Here is a 12,210-nt window from a genome sequence, read left to right on the forward strand (position 1 = left end):
CTAATGCTAATGAGCTAAATTCAACTTTGTTGATACCCTCCCTAAACATGGTTTATGATGCATGTCATAAACCATGTATCAACACAGTCTATGACCCTCAAATTAGTCTAATTTGTTGCTACACTCCTGTTCTATTGCACTTTAGAAAGTGAACAGCAACCTTTAACCTTTAACTCGTGGTTTTGGTTTTAAAGCGGTTGAGTTTTACTAACTCTGTTGCTGATTTTAGCTAACTGACAGCGGTAGGGTTTCGGTCAGAAAGCACACAGAATAGTAGTAGATTTTAAACTGGTTTCTATAGAACTACGTTCAACAGAGATGGATTCTGGGTGCAATCACGTGTCATGTGAGGGAAGAAAACACAACTGGTTCATAAATGGTCTTCAAAATAAGAGCATGAATATAAATATCTAAGAATTCAGAAGAATTCATGACAGTCCCTAACCAAAATTTCAACACAGATGTTGAGCTTTATTCACAACATGCTTGTTTGCAAAACCTCCATCAGATTGGATGAATAAACGTTGTTCAACTCTTGCCACAGACTCAAGTAGATTTAGGTGGAGACTATAGGGTTGTTGTTCTGCTGGGAAGTGAACGTTCTGTCACGTTTTCTTTGTCTCCTATGGTTTTCTGTCAATGATCTAGCTGAGCATAGATAGTAATTCTCCTGCCAACAGTTTCACTGGATGTTATTTAAGGATTTAAGTTTACAATAAAAACGTACTCCTCACTCTTCAAATGTCATAAACCATGTATCATTTTCCCTCCATTTCAACATAATGGACTACTGTTTGTTTATCTGTCAGATGTCTTGAAGCTTGTGAATGAAATTTGACCAATTGAAAAGCATATAGGATGTGAATACTTTTACAAAGCACTTTTTAATAGGGGTGCACCAATTTATCAGTGCCAATTTTCTTAATTTTTGAAGATTGGTGATTTATCTCAGCAAAGGTCTAAAAATCCACCGCCATCCTCTTCTGCTCTGAAGAGGACGGTGGGCCGGTCTATTTGGCTGATAGACCGGCCCACCTGGTCATGTCTGCATGTCTACAGTTAACAATAGTCACCCCACTGTTACCAACTCAGTGTCTTTCTTTCTACATTTAGCAGAATTTCAGACAAACAAATTTGGTATCGGCCAAAATTAGAATCAGCAGGTCAGGCTTCTTTGAAAAATTGGTAATCAGCGATCTGCCAGAAAACTGCGACCAGTGCAGCCCTACTTTTTAATGCTTTTAAGCTGAAAAGTAGATTGCCCTAAAAACAAACTCAGATGAATACATAGGGATGCGAAAGTCTTTTTACGTCACAAACCGACTCCCAATCAATCTTCTGGCCAGGTACGTCATGGAGGCCAACGGTAACGTCCGAACACTCACCATCAACAAGTCCAACCTGTCTGACGATGCTGCGTACGAGTGTGTGGTTGGCGAGGACAAGTGTTCCACAGAGGTGTACGTCAAAGGTGCGTCATCTCCTCATGTTTACCGGCTTGCTGCCATCATCCGCTGGAAATTACAGCCAAGAAATACCATGAAGTAACAGCTCTTCCCTAATGGCTTTTTAGAGCCCCCAATCACCATCACCAAGCTGATGGACGACTATCATGTGGTGGTGGGAGAAAGAGTGGAGTTTGAGATTGAGGTGTCTGAAGAGGGCGCTCATGTCATGTGGTCAGTAAATGCCATCAGCCTAATGTTTATCAGCACGTAAATCCACTGAAAATGGTTTCCGATGTTCCTTCGTCTTCACGTTCATAAACGGTGTTTATGAATGGAAAGGTCCTTCGAGGATCAGGAGATTACCAAAGACAAGGATTCCTCAAAGTATCGCTTCAAGAAGGACGGGAAAAAGCACACGCTCATCATCCAGGAGGCCACGCTGGACGATGCTGGGATGTACCACGCCTGGACTAACGGAGGGCACACCAAAGGAGAGCTGGAGGTGGAAGGTACAGCAGCATCACTCGCTCAGCCTTTGGTACTCAGATATAAATATTTCATGATGTTAAATGCAGAAGACAGAGCTGAACTGAACTGCTGGACAAAAGGCTCCATGTTTTATGCATGTGCATAACAGTGCCTGCAGAACCATTCACTCCCCTTTTCTTCATTACATTTTGTTGTATTAAAACCATGTTTCAATTAACTTTATTAAAATTGGCTGTAGAGTTTTACATCATGTTATAATGTTATTCCCTGAAGTGTTGCCTTGATTCGTTCATACATGTTTAAGAAATCCTTAAATCTCCCATGGCCACCATTCAGCTTTTTTAAAATGCTTGGTGGAACCGAGCGCCGCCTCTCATAGCAACCGCTTACCTCAACTTCTCCTCTCAGCTCCTTCAGACTAGCCAGGAGCAATTAGCAAACACATGATGGAACTGTGCACCTGTTAAGCTCTCAGTGCTTAACAGTGCTTAACGTTTCGCTGGTAAAAATGTTACTAAAGGGTTAACGTTGCAGCAATGTTGTGATGGCTTCCTGAAGGCGGAGTTTCAGAAAGAGCAGGAGTTTCTAAAAGAAGCAGAGGCGTTAAATTACAAAGTTACATTTATTTAAGTCATATTTGATATATACAACATTTTAGTTAACATAGTTACTTGGCTGGAAAACACATAATGCTGCCTCTTTAAGATATTATGCAGCAAAACAAAAAGTTGTGCATAAGTTCAAACCAAAATGTAATCTTTTAGTCTAAATAGATAATGTGTCTAAATGCACACTTCTCTTTACAGTTTTCTGTAATTGTAGATAAACACTGTCTACAAGTTGCACTGAATGTTTTTTAGTTAAGATTATCAGATTATAAAGTTGGTTGAATACAAATACAAACCTAAACGTTTCTGATTTTTGTAATTTTCCTTCCACTTCACAATTATTCCCTGCTTTTTACTGGTCTATTACGTCACACAAACATTTTAAAATAGACCAAAGATGGTAAACTTGAAAAAGGTAATGGAGCATGATCTGAAGTAAAGATGTTTCCATCAGGAATCTGCTACAGCTCCATGCGTCTGGTTCTTTTCTCATGAGTTTTTCCTCTTGTGTATTCAGAAAAGGAGCTGGAGGTGCTGCAGGACATTGCTGACCTGACAGTCAGGGCGACAGACCAGGCCGTGTTCAAGTGTGAAGTGTCCGATGACAAGGTCACAGGAAAGTGGTTCAAAGATGGAGTGGAGGTGTTGCCAAGCGAACGCATCAAAATGACTCACACAGGAAGGTGAGAATACCAGCAGGTGGACGAAATGATTGGATTTTCGTTAAAAGTTGAAGGCAAACACATTTTTGCTGTTTTGTCCAACTCCATGTTGTGTCAGGTTTCACCGGCTGGTTATTAATGATGTGAAGCCAGAGGACGCTGGAGACTACACGTTTGTTCCTGATGGATACGCTCTGTCGCTCTCTGCCAAACTCAACTTTCTGGGTGAGGAGGATGGAAATATTTTCTAAGCTATCAGGCGTTCATATCATTTATTACAAATGTAACACCTTCCAACTCATTTCTTCTCTCTCAATGCAGAAATTAAGATTGACTACGTGCCAAGACAAGGTAGGACTCCTAACTCCACTGAAACAGCAAATAATCTAATTCCATGTCCCTCTTTGTGTTCACCATGTCCCTCTTTTTATTTATTTATTTTTTTAAATAAACAGATCCACCAAAGATCCACCTGGACACCACAGGAAACATGGTCTCTCAGAACACCATCATTGTGGTGGCGGGCAACAAGCTTCGGCTGGATGTGGAGATCACAGGAGAACCGGCTCCCACGGTGGTTTGGTCCAAAGGAGAGGAGGTGAGGGCCTGGTAACGAGCATCCAAACTCCCAATTACCAATGACACAGGAACCCAACCAACGCCGCCCGCTAATATATAAAATCCAGAAATACTTTAGGCTTCCTTTAAAAACCCTTATAACTATCTACTTCAACAGGTCAGACACCAAATATACCTTCACATGCATTAATACACACAGTGGGAAACATCTTAGCACTAGAATCTAGTCTTCCTCATCTCCACTTTAGGGGCTACAGCCAATCAGTGCCAAGAAAAATAAATGACGCTCCTGGATTGGCTGCTTTTGTGTCTAGGTATTTCAGCTTCCCAGTTTGTTTTCCAAAAAGTCTGTGAATAAGCAAATTTTCAGCAAATAATTTATAGTTACATTCCACAGAAAAATCTCTGAATACTGAAACGTGAATTGGAACGGTTCAGTGTAATTACACAAATGGCTACCAATTAAAATATGTGCCGATATTAATATTGCTGTTTTGGCCGATAACCGATATTCTATATAATTCGCTACTGTTTTGACACATTTGGAGGAAATAAAATCAGGCCCATTTTTGTTTTGCATTAAATCTGCGATTTTAGACAAAACCACAAACATTTCTTTTTATGCCATTTTGTACATTTTGAAACTGGACTTTCTACAGCCTTTTTTTAAATTATTTTGAATGAAACCAGATTTTATTTTACTGATATTTTAGGATGGAGTATGGAAATAAATATTGGTTGTTATTATCGGCCCAGTTTTATTTATCGGGCCGATACCGATGTTGGTGATATGCAGTGTATCCTGTTGTTGCGCAACACCCCCCCCCTCCTTTCTGTCTCTACTCTCTCACTCTCGTACTTCCTCTTCTGAGAGGGGAGATGTGCTACCAGCTCTCCGTCTAACGGGTCCGTTGAGTTTCCTAAATCTGCTGGGATTTACCCTGTCCAGAACTGAAGTAAACTCTGTTTAAGCTGGTTTCGAGAAACGATTCGCCTGGTTATCTGACGGCCTACATCCAGGTGTCCCACCCTTCTTCCCCCTGTGAATTAGCCAGACTGAGCAGCCTACAGCCAACTAGTTTCACAGAGCACACCTGTTAACGGTCGCTCGTTCTCTATTTTGCAACTTGCATTTGTTATTGAACCAGGTAGGTTTTAGTGACTCGGTCGAGTCCCAAGGATGAGGTTTTAAATATGGGCTACCAGCAACCTAAAAACATTTTCCACCTCTTCCTCTCCAGAATCAAACATCACAGCTATTTTACAACCATCAAAGAACTTTAAGGTGACTCATTAACTGAATGTCCACAACATCTTTTAGATTTTCTTTATGCTAAATATTTTATTAGTAAGGCATTTTTGCAAGGGTCAGTACAGCTTAATTCAGTAGCAGAAATAATCAAATAAGTAAAATCAATCATCTAGTCTATCTTTCCCTACTGCTGATACTGAGAACTAAAAAAGGGAACCTTTGAGAGAGACGGACGGAGTTTGGCGCCTCGAACCCCAGACCTGGCACGATGATGAAGAAGGTGTTGCAACAGGAGGAAGATGTTGATCGATGAAGGCCAGGATCTCCGCAGGTCTGATGAGCTTCTTCTCCGCATGGATGCTGAGGTCACACAGGACTTGGTGCTGGCAGGAAAAAAGGCACCAGTTCTTCTTCCTTGTCTTTGTCTTCATCTTTGTCTTTGGGGTCAGAACCCAGCCGATGAGAGAAGTGCGATTCGAAGCCACAGGTTGTGGGCCAGACGGGTTGGTCTCCATGTGCAGGACAGTCTCCGGCTCCGTGGCCCCGGCTCTTCTTCAGCTGCAGAGTTTTTTGTCCATCTCGATCTTGGCTCGAAGCTGCCCGGAGGATCCAACGAACGGTTCCTCTTTTGCACTCACCTTATATAGGGTTCATCCACCCCCCTGGTGCGCCTGCTGTCTGCTTAGACAGATGATCTCATATCCATCACTGTCTTACAGACATTTCCTGATGTCTGTGCCAATGTCTCAGGGTTGCTCAACCTCCTGTGTCCCTTGCCTGCACAACCTTTCACCTACTCTCTACCTCCAACATATCAGTGATGTTTAATTGCAGTTACACCTTCTTACACCATTTCAAGTTTAATGTCAAAATCACATTTATATCACATTTATTTTCTTTAGCTTCTCTGATTTAGCATTCATTTATAATTTTATAACCATAACTTATATCACATTTATTTTCTTCAGCTTCTCTGATCTATCATTCATTTATGATTTTATAACCATAACTTATTAATTATTCTTATTATAATCTTAATGTGAGTTATTACAGATGTTTTTCTGAAAAGAAACCAAGAATAATACATGATTCTAATTATTTACTACTAAAGTTACAGTTACTTGTTTTTCTTGTAGTTCCCACAAATATAAGTGTATTATTACAAGTAAACCAATATTCATATAAGTATTTTACTTTGAATCTTATCCAATTACTAATAATGTTTAGATTTCATTCTTTAAAACTTTCATACTTTAAACTAAGGAATAGTCTCAGCTATTTTTATAAATCTGCAGGCTGGAAACTTCCTCTTTTTCCAGGAAACCTGCTTTTCTTGTTTCATGAATCTCTCTGACTGACTATGATTTCTTATGATTAGATAGAAAAATGTAGAATTAAAGCAAAGTTTGCATGAGACAAAAACAACACACACAACCAGATTTATTTTATTGACACTTAAGTCTACTGTTGGGCCTTGATGTCACTTGAGTGATTCATTTTAAAGATAACTTTATTTATTATTACTGTTAAACTAACTTTATTGACACTTAAGTCTACTGTTGGGCCTTGATGTCACTTGAGTGATTCATTTTAAAGATAACTTTATTTATTATTACTGTTAAACTAAAATCTCCAGCATGGGGAAGTGGGATGAGCTCGGATTTTCTTGACACCCCCTCCACGAGGTCAGACCTTTCACATGCTGGGAGTCCATCACCCTCCTGCAGTTCGCCGTCCTCATCCACTAGAAAGAGAAGAGGTTCGTCTGGGATGTGAAGATGCAGATTCTTCATCCTCAGTTTTCACAGAGGGCTCAGTGTAGTCATCAAAACTCCACTTCTCTTGACACCCCCTCTTTGGAGTTTTGATTTCCCCCATGAGGTGATGAATGTCGAAGAAAACTTGGATCGCTCTGATTCTTCTACAGGAACCTTCGCTGGATGAACTGTCGGTTCTTCAGGATGTGGAATGGTTCTTTAGGGAAGATGGGCTGAGACAGAAGGCCTCAAAAAAAAAAAAAATCAAATTCTGGCTGTTCAGCAGAGCAAAGCAAAAAGCATAAGCATCATGACGCTTTATCCGTAATCATGATCCTATTCCATAGCTGGGGTCGTTAAGGGGTACTGGAGTTGTCAGAGGCATCAGGAATTGTCCAATTAAAAAACTGCAGTCTTTGGACCCGTTCATCAAAACTTACAGCCAGGTTGAAGTGTGATGAAGGTGGAAAAAACACAAAAACAAAACAGTTCCTTCTGTGGATGCAATCCATCGTGTGGGACACAATTAAGTCCTCCGGTTGCTTGTAGGCTTGTAAAATAAGCTTCTGATGCCATGCATTGAGGGGTGAATTCAGCTTGCGTTTGGTTTGATAACACACATAGACTGTAAAACATTTGAGCCGTCTTCAATTGTTTCTACTATCTTCTATTTGTTAAGTCAAATAGATTCAGCAAGTTTTAGATTTTAAATCTAAATGTGTGAGTCCATTAAAGATAAATTTAATCGTAAGTTGTTTTAAGCATTTATTCATTCTGCAATCCTCTAAGAGTCGAATAAACTAGAGTTCCTAGGTCATCAAAAAAAAAAAAAAAAACCCTGTTCATACTAGATGTTTCTGAGCAGAATTCATTGTGATGTACAAAAAATTTTATCAGATCAGAAATTTTATTAATGCAATTTGAAACAAAAATCTAAATAATTCTAAAGTAAAATAGGCATTTACTTTAACTCAATATTGTGAATGAAACTAACAGAGAAATGTCTGCTCCTTTACTAGGTGACAATAGTTTTCTCCCTCCTATTGTGAAATAACTATTTTGTTTAAATTTAAGGCATTAAGTAAAACGCAGAATTCAAGACAAAAAAATTCTAGATAACTTGTCTCTTGTTGTTAAATCAACTTCATAAACTAACTTCTGAGATAAAACCAAAACAATTTTGTGGACTTGAACTACATTTTCAAGGCAGCAGGTGGACTCTCATTTTCAAATTAAACCACCTTCAAATGTTTCACAGTGTACAAGTGGCATCTTCTTTTCTTTAAAAAACAGATTTCCATCCATACCTTCCAGGTGTTGGGTCTGACTTCAATGCCTTGTTACAGAATTGATCTTGGTGATTTTCTATGACGCCGCTTCTTCCTCACGACTTCAGCCCCTTTTCCAGTTTAATCCATCAGGTTGTGACAGGAGTTCTTCTTTAGCATAGTCCAATTTCTTCACGGCCCTCCCAGTCCAAAGCCTTGAAGTTGTTCTTTGAACGGCAACCTTCCTGTAATAGTGGCCAGTCTAATGTAGGATGGCATGGTGCTTGATTCTCTGGCCATCTTCTTGTAATGTTCTGGTTCGCTGTAGCTAAGAACTGGCTTGAGCACTGCTTCCTCATGGACCCCTTTCTTCATCAGTAGTACTGTGTTGAAGTTCAGTACTTACTTTACAAAATTTCGGGCGTTGAATCTCAGCTTGATCACCGTAGTTGCAGGCCGATCTTGAGCTTTAATCCAAACTCTCTGCCCTGTTTTCAGTGACACTTCAAGCTGCAACTTCCCTTTTCCTTCTCTAAGCAAAAAGGAGAAGTGTCTTCGCCTCCCTGCTTTCTGTGACGTGAACGGAGTTCCTCTGCAGGGGAAGACCTGCTCTTCTAGCAGTTGTCACTGTGTCCATCAGCACCAAGAGGTACTTCTCACCTCTCTTTCCTGTTATCCCATTGGCTCTGCTACATCCATGCAGACTGAACCCCATGGGACTGTGCTCTTGATGAACAAACCTTCCATCCGCTGCCCTGGGTGCCCTGCGTATCGACCACATACCTCAAAGTCACACAGCTGCATCGGATGGGCTGAAGGGACATCCAGCAGTCCTGCTTGCTCAGTTCTTCACGGGGGTGTAGCACGCCTGCATATTCGAGGGCCTTATGCACGCACCGTACTACCTGGTCCCCGTGCTACTCTAGGACCACCTGTCCTTAGGTGTTCTGTCCCACCTCGACACCGGCAGAGACAACCTTTCTTAGTGGCACGAAAGGTCGTCATCTTTGCCCCTCCATAGGGCTTCTTCTCAGGTGTGCGCCTTGTCGCTGCACCTCAAGTTTCGGGCGGAGCCTCAGTTCTGCTTTCTTCTTCCATAAGTTGTGATGAGCTACTTGTTTCCCTCTCGCGCTCTCAAGCTGCTTCTCTCGGGTCTGTGTGATGACTTTAACCATGTCTGCGTCTGTGGGATGATGTCAGCTGCTGGTGTTTGTTCCTCTGTTGCCGGATGTCTTCTCGATGGCTGCAGTGGAGGACGCGGTGTGCTTCCTCATCCATCGTCGGCTGATGACACCTTTCTCCGTCTCCTCTGCATGGTTGCTGGCTGGTCTGGTCAGCATTACATCACGAACCACTCCAGCAAGAGTGAGCCAGCTTTCCTTTGTCAGGGGTTGATGTTTCAGTTCCTCATTCTTGGAACCAACTTCCCCACTTGCTTCAGGTCTGAGTCACAGTAGCTGTGCAGAAAGCTGATGCAGTTCTGTTGAGGTCTCCTCATTTTCCAAACGATCTGGACGGCCGGCTTCCTCCGGTTTCTTCCCCAGATTTTCCTCCTCGAAGTGATCATCCATCACTCCGTCTCTCTGTCGGTTCGAGTTGTCTATCCCCCAAAGCCTCTCTTTAGCCTTCGAGCAGGGATGGGTCTAGACTATGTTGGCTACTAGCTTCACTGTCTGGATCCGGTCATTTATCCTCAGTAGAAGCTTTCCCTCACCTGTATGCTATACAGTTACTGCAAGGGTTGTGACTGACGGCCTTATCAGTCACCATTAACTCTATTCCTTAAGAGTTAACAAGCCAAGTGAGCTATTCAGATCCTCACATCTGTTTTTACTAACTTGGCCATAGGGCCCTCCTACTCCGTTGGACTGGGCCCCACGTTGGGCGCCACTTGTTGTTGCGCAACACCCCCCCCCTCCTTTCTGTCTCTACTCTCTCACTCTCGTACTTCCTCTTCTGAGAGGGGAGATGTGCTACCAGCTCTCCGTCTAACGGGTCCGTTGAGTTTCCTAAATCTGCTGGGATTTACCCTGTCCAGAACTGAAGTAAACTCTGTTTAAGCTGGTTTCGAGAAACGATTCGCCTGGTTATCTGACGGCCTACATCCAGGTGTCCCACCCTTCTTCCCCCTGTGAATTAGCCAGACTGAGCAGCCTACAGCCAACTAGTTTCACAGAGCACACCTGTTAACGGTCGCTCGTTCTCTATTTTGCAACTTGCATTTGTTATTGAACCAGGTAGGTTTTAGTGACTCGGTCGAGTCCCAAGGATGAGGTTTTAAATATGGGCTACCAGCAACCTAAAAACATTTTCCACCTCTTCCTCTCCAGAATCAAACATCACAGCTATTTTACAACCATCAAAGAACTTTAAGGTGACTCATTAACTGAATGTCCACAACATCTTTTAGATTTTCTTTATGCTAAATATTTTATTAGTAAGGCATTTTTGCAAGGGTCAGTACAGCTTAATTCAGTAGCAGAAATAATCAAATAAGTAAAATCAATCATCTAGTCTATCTTTCCCTACTGCTGATACTGAGAACTAAAAAAGGGAACCTTTGAGAGAGACGGACGGAGTTTGGCGCCTCGAACCCCAGACCTGGCACGATGATGAAGAAGGTGTTGCAACAGGAGGAAGATGTTGATCGATGAAGGCCAGGATCTCCGCAGGTCTGATGAGCTTCTTCTCCGCATGGATGCTGAGGTCACACAGGACTTGGTGCTGGCAGGAAAAAAGGCACCAGTTCTTCTTCCTTGTCTTTGTCTTCATCTTTGTCTTTGGGGTCAGAACCCAGCCGATGAGAGAAGTGCGATTCGAAGCCACAGGTTGTGGGCCAGACGGGTTGGTCTCCATGTGCAGGACAGTCTCCGGCTCCGTGGCCCCGGCTCTTCTTCAGCTGCAGAGTTTTTTGTCCATCTCGATCTTGGCTCGAAGCTGCCCGGAGGATCCAACGAACGGTTCCTCTTTTGCACTCACCTTATATAGGGTTCATCCACCCCCCTGGTGCGCCTGCTGTCTGCTTAGACAGATGATCTCATATCCATCACTGTCTTACAGACATTTCCTGATGTCTGTGCCAATGTCTCAGGGTTGCTCAACCTCCTGTGTCCCTTGCCTGCACAACCTTTCACCTACTCTCTACCTCCAACATATCAGTGATGTTTAATTGCAGTTACACCTTCTTACACCATTTCAAGTTTAATGTCAAAATCACATTTATATCACATTTATTTTCTTTAGCTTCTCTGATTTAGCATTCATTTATAATTTTATAACCATAACTTATATCACATTTATTTTCTTCAGCTTCTCTGATCTATCATTCATTTATGATTTTATAACCATAACTTATTAATTATTCTTATTATAATCTTAATGTGAGTTATTACAGATGTTTTTCTGAAAAGAAACCAAGAATAATACATGATTCTAATTATTTACTACTAAAGTTACAGTTACTTGTTTTTCTTGTAGTTCCCACAAATATAAGTGTATTATTACAAGTAAACCAATATTCATATAAGTATTTTACTTTGAATCTTATCCAATTACTAATAATGTTTAGATTTCATTCTTTAAAACTTTCATACTTTAAACTAAGGAATAGTCTCAGCTATTTTTATAAATCTGCAGGCTGGAAACTTCCTCTTTTTCCAGGAAACCTGCTTTTCTTGTTTCATGAATCTCTCTGACTGACTATGATTTCTTATGATTAGATAGAAAAATGTAGAATTAAAGCAAAGTTTGCATGAGACAAAAACAACACACACAACCAGATTTATTTTATTGACACTTAAGTCTACTGTTGGGCCTTGATGTCACTTGAGTGATTCATTTTAAAGATAACTTTATTTATTATTACTGTTAAACTAACTTTATTGACACTTAAGTCTACTGTTGGGCCTTGATGTCACTTGAGTGATTCATTTTAAAGATAACTTTATTTATTATTACTGTTAAACTAAAATCTCCAGCATGGGGAAGTGGGATGAGCTCGGATTTTCTTGACAATCCCTACTACCAGTATACTGTTTTTGTCTATTTATGAGTACTTTTTACATCTGTTTTAAGATTTTTGACACAAGTATGATTTTACAAGGATAATTTTTGTTATTTAAGTTGGTTTTAAAGGTAACATCAAGGC

The 12,210-nt window shown here is 41.1% G+C and overlaps 1 protein-coding gene across 4 annotated transcripts in view; it reads left to right on the plus strand.

Moving 5' to 3' along the window:
• LOC114158346 (myosin-binding protein C, fast-type-like) overlaps positions 1 to 12,210 on the plus strand; it is a 35,279-nt gene that overhangs the window by 16,789 nt on the left and 6,280 nt on the right. For all 4 annotated transcript variants that reach the window (XM_028039723.1, XM_028039740.1, XM_028039732.1 and 1 more), the window contains 7 exons: positions 1,347 to 1,471; positions 1,574 to 1,679; positions 1,788 to 1,957; positions 3,063 to 3,228; positions 3,326 to 3,432; positions 3,529 to 3,558; positions 3,663 to 3,805. In XM_028039723.1, the coding sequence (XP_027895524.1) occupies positions 1,347 to 1,471; positions 1,574 to 1,679; positions 1,788 to 1,957; positions 3,063 to 3,228; positions 3,326 to 3,432; positions 3,529 to 3,558; positions 3,663 to 3,805 (847 nt within the window). The remainder of the gene's footprint in view (positions 1 to 1,346; positions 1,472 to 1,573; positions 1,680 to 1,787; positions 1,958 to 3,062; positions 3,229 to 3,325; positions 3,433 to 3,528; positions 3,559 to 3,662; positions 3,806 to 12,210) is intronic.

This window comes from Xiphophorus couchianus, chromosome 2 (genome assembly GCF_001444195.1).
Source record: "Xiphophorus couchianus chromosome 2, X_couchianus-1.0, whole genome shotgun sequence".
NCBI lineage: Eukaryota > Metazoa > Chordata > Actinopteri > Cyprinodontiformes > Poeciliidae > Xiphophorus > Xiphophorus couchianus.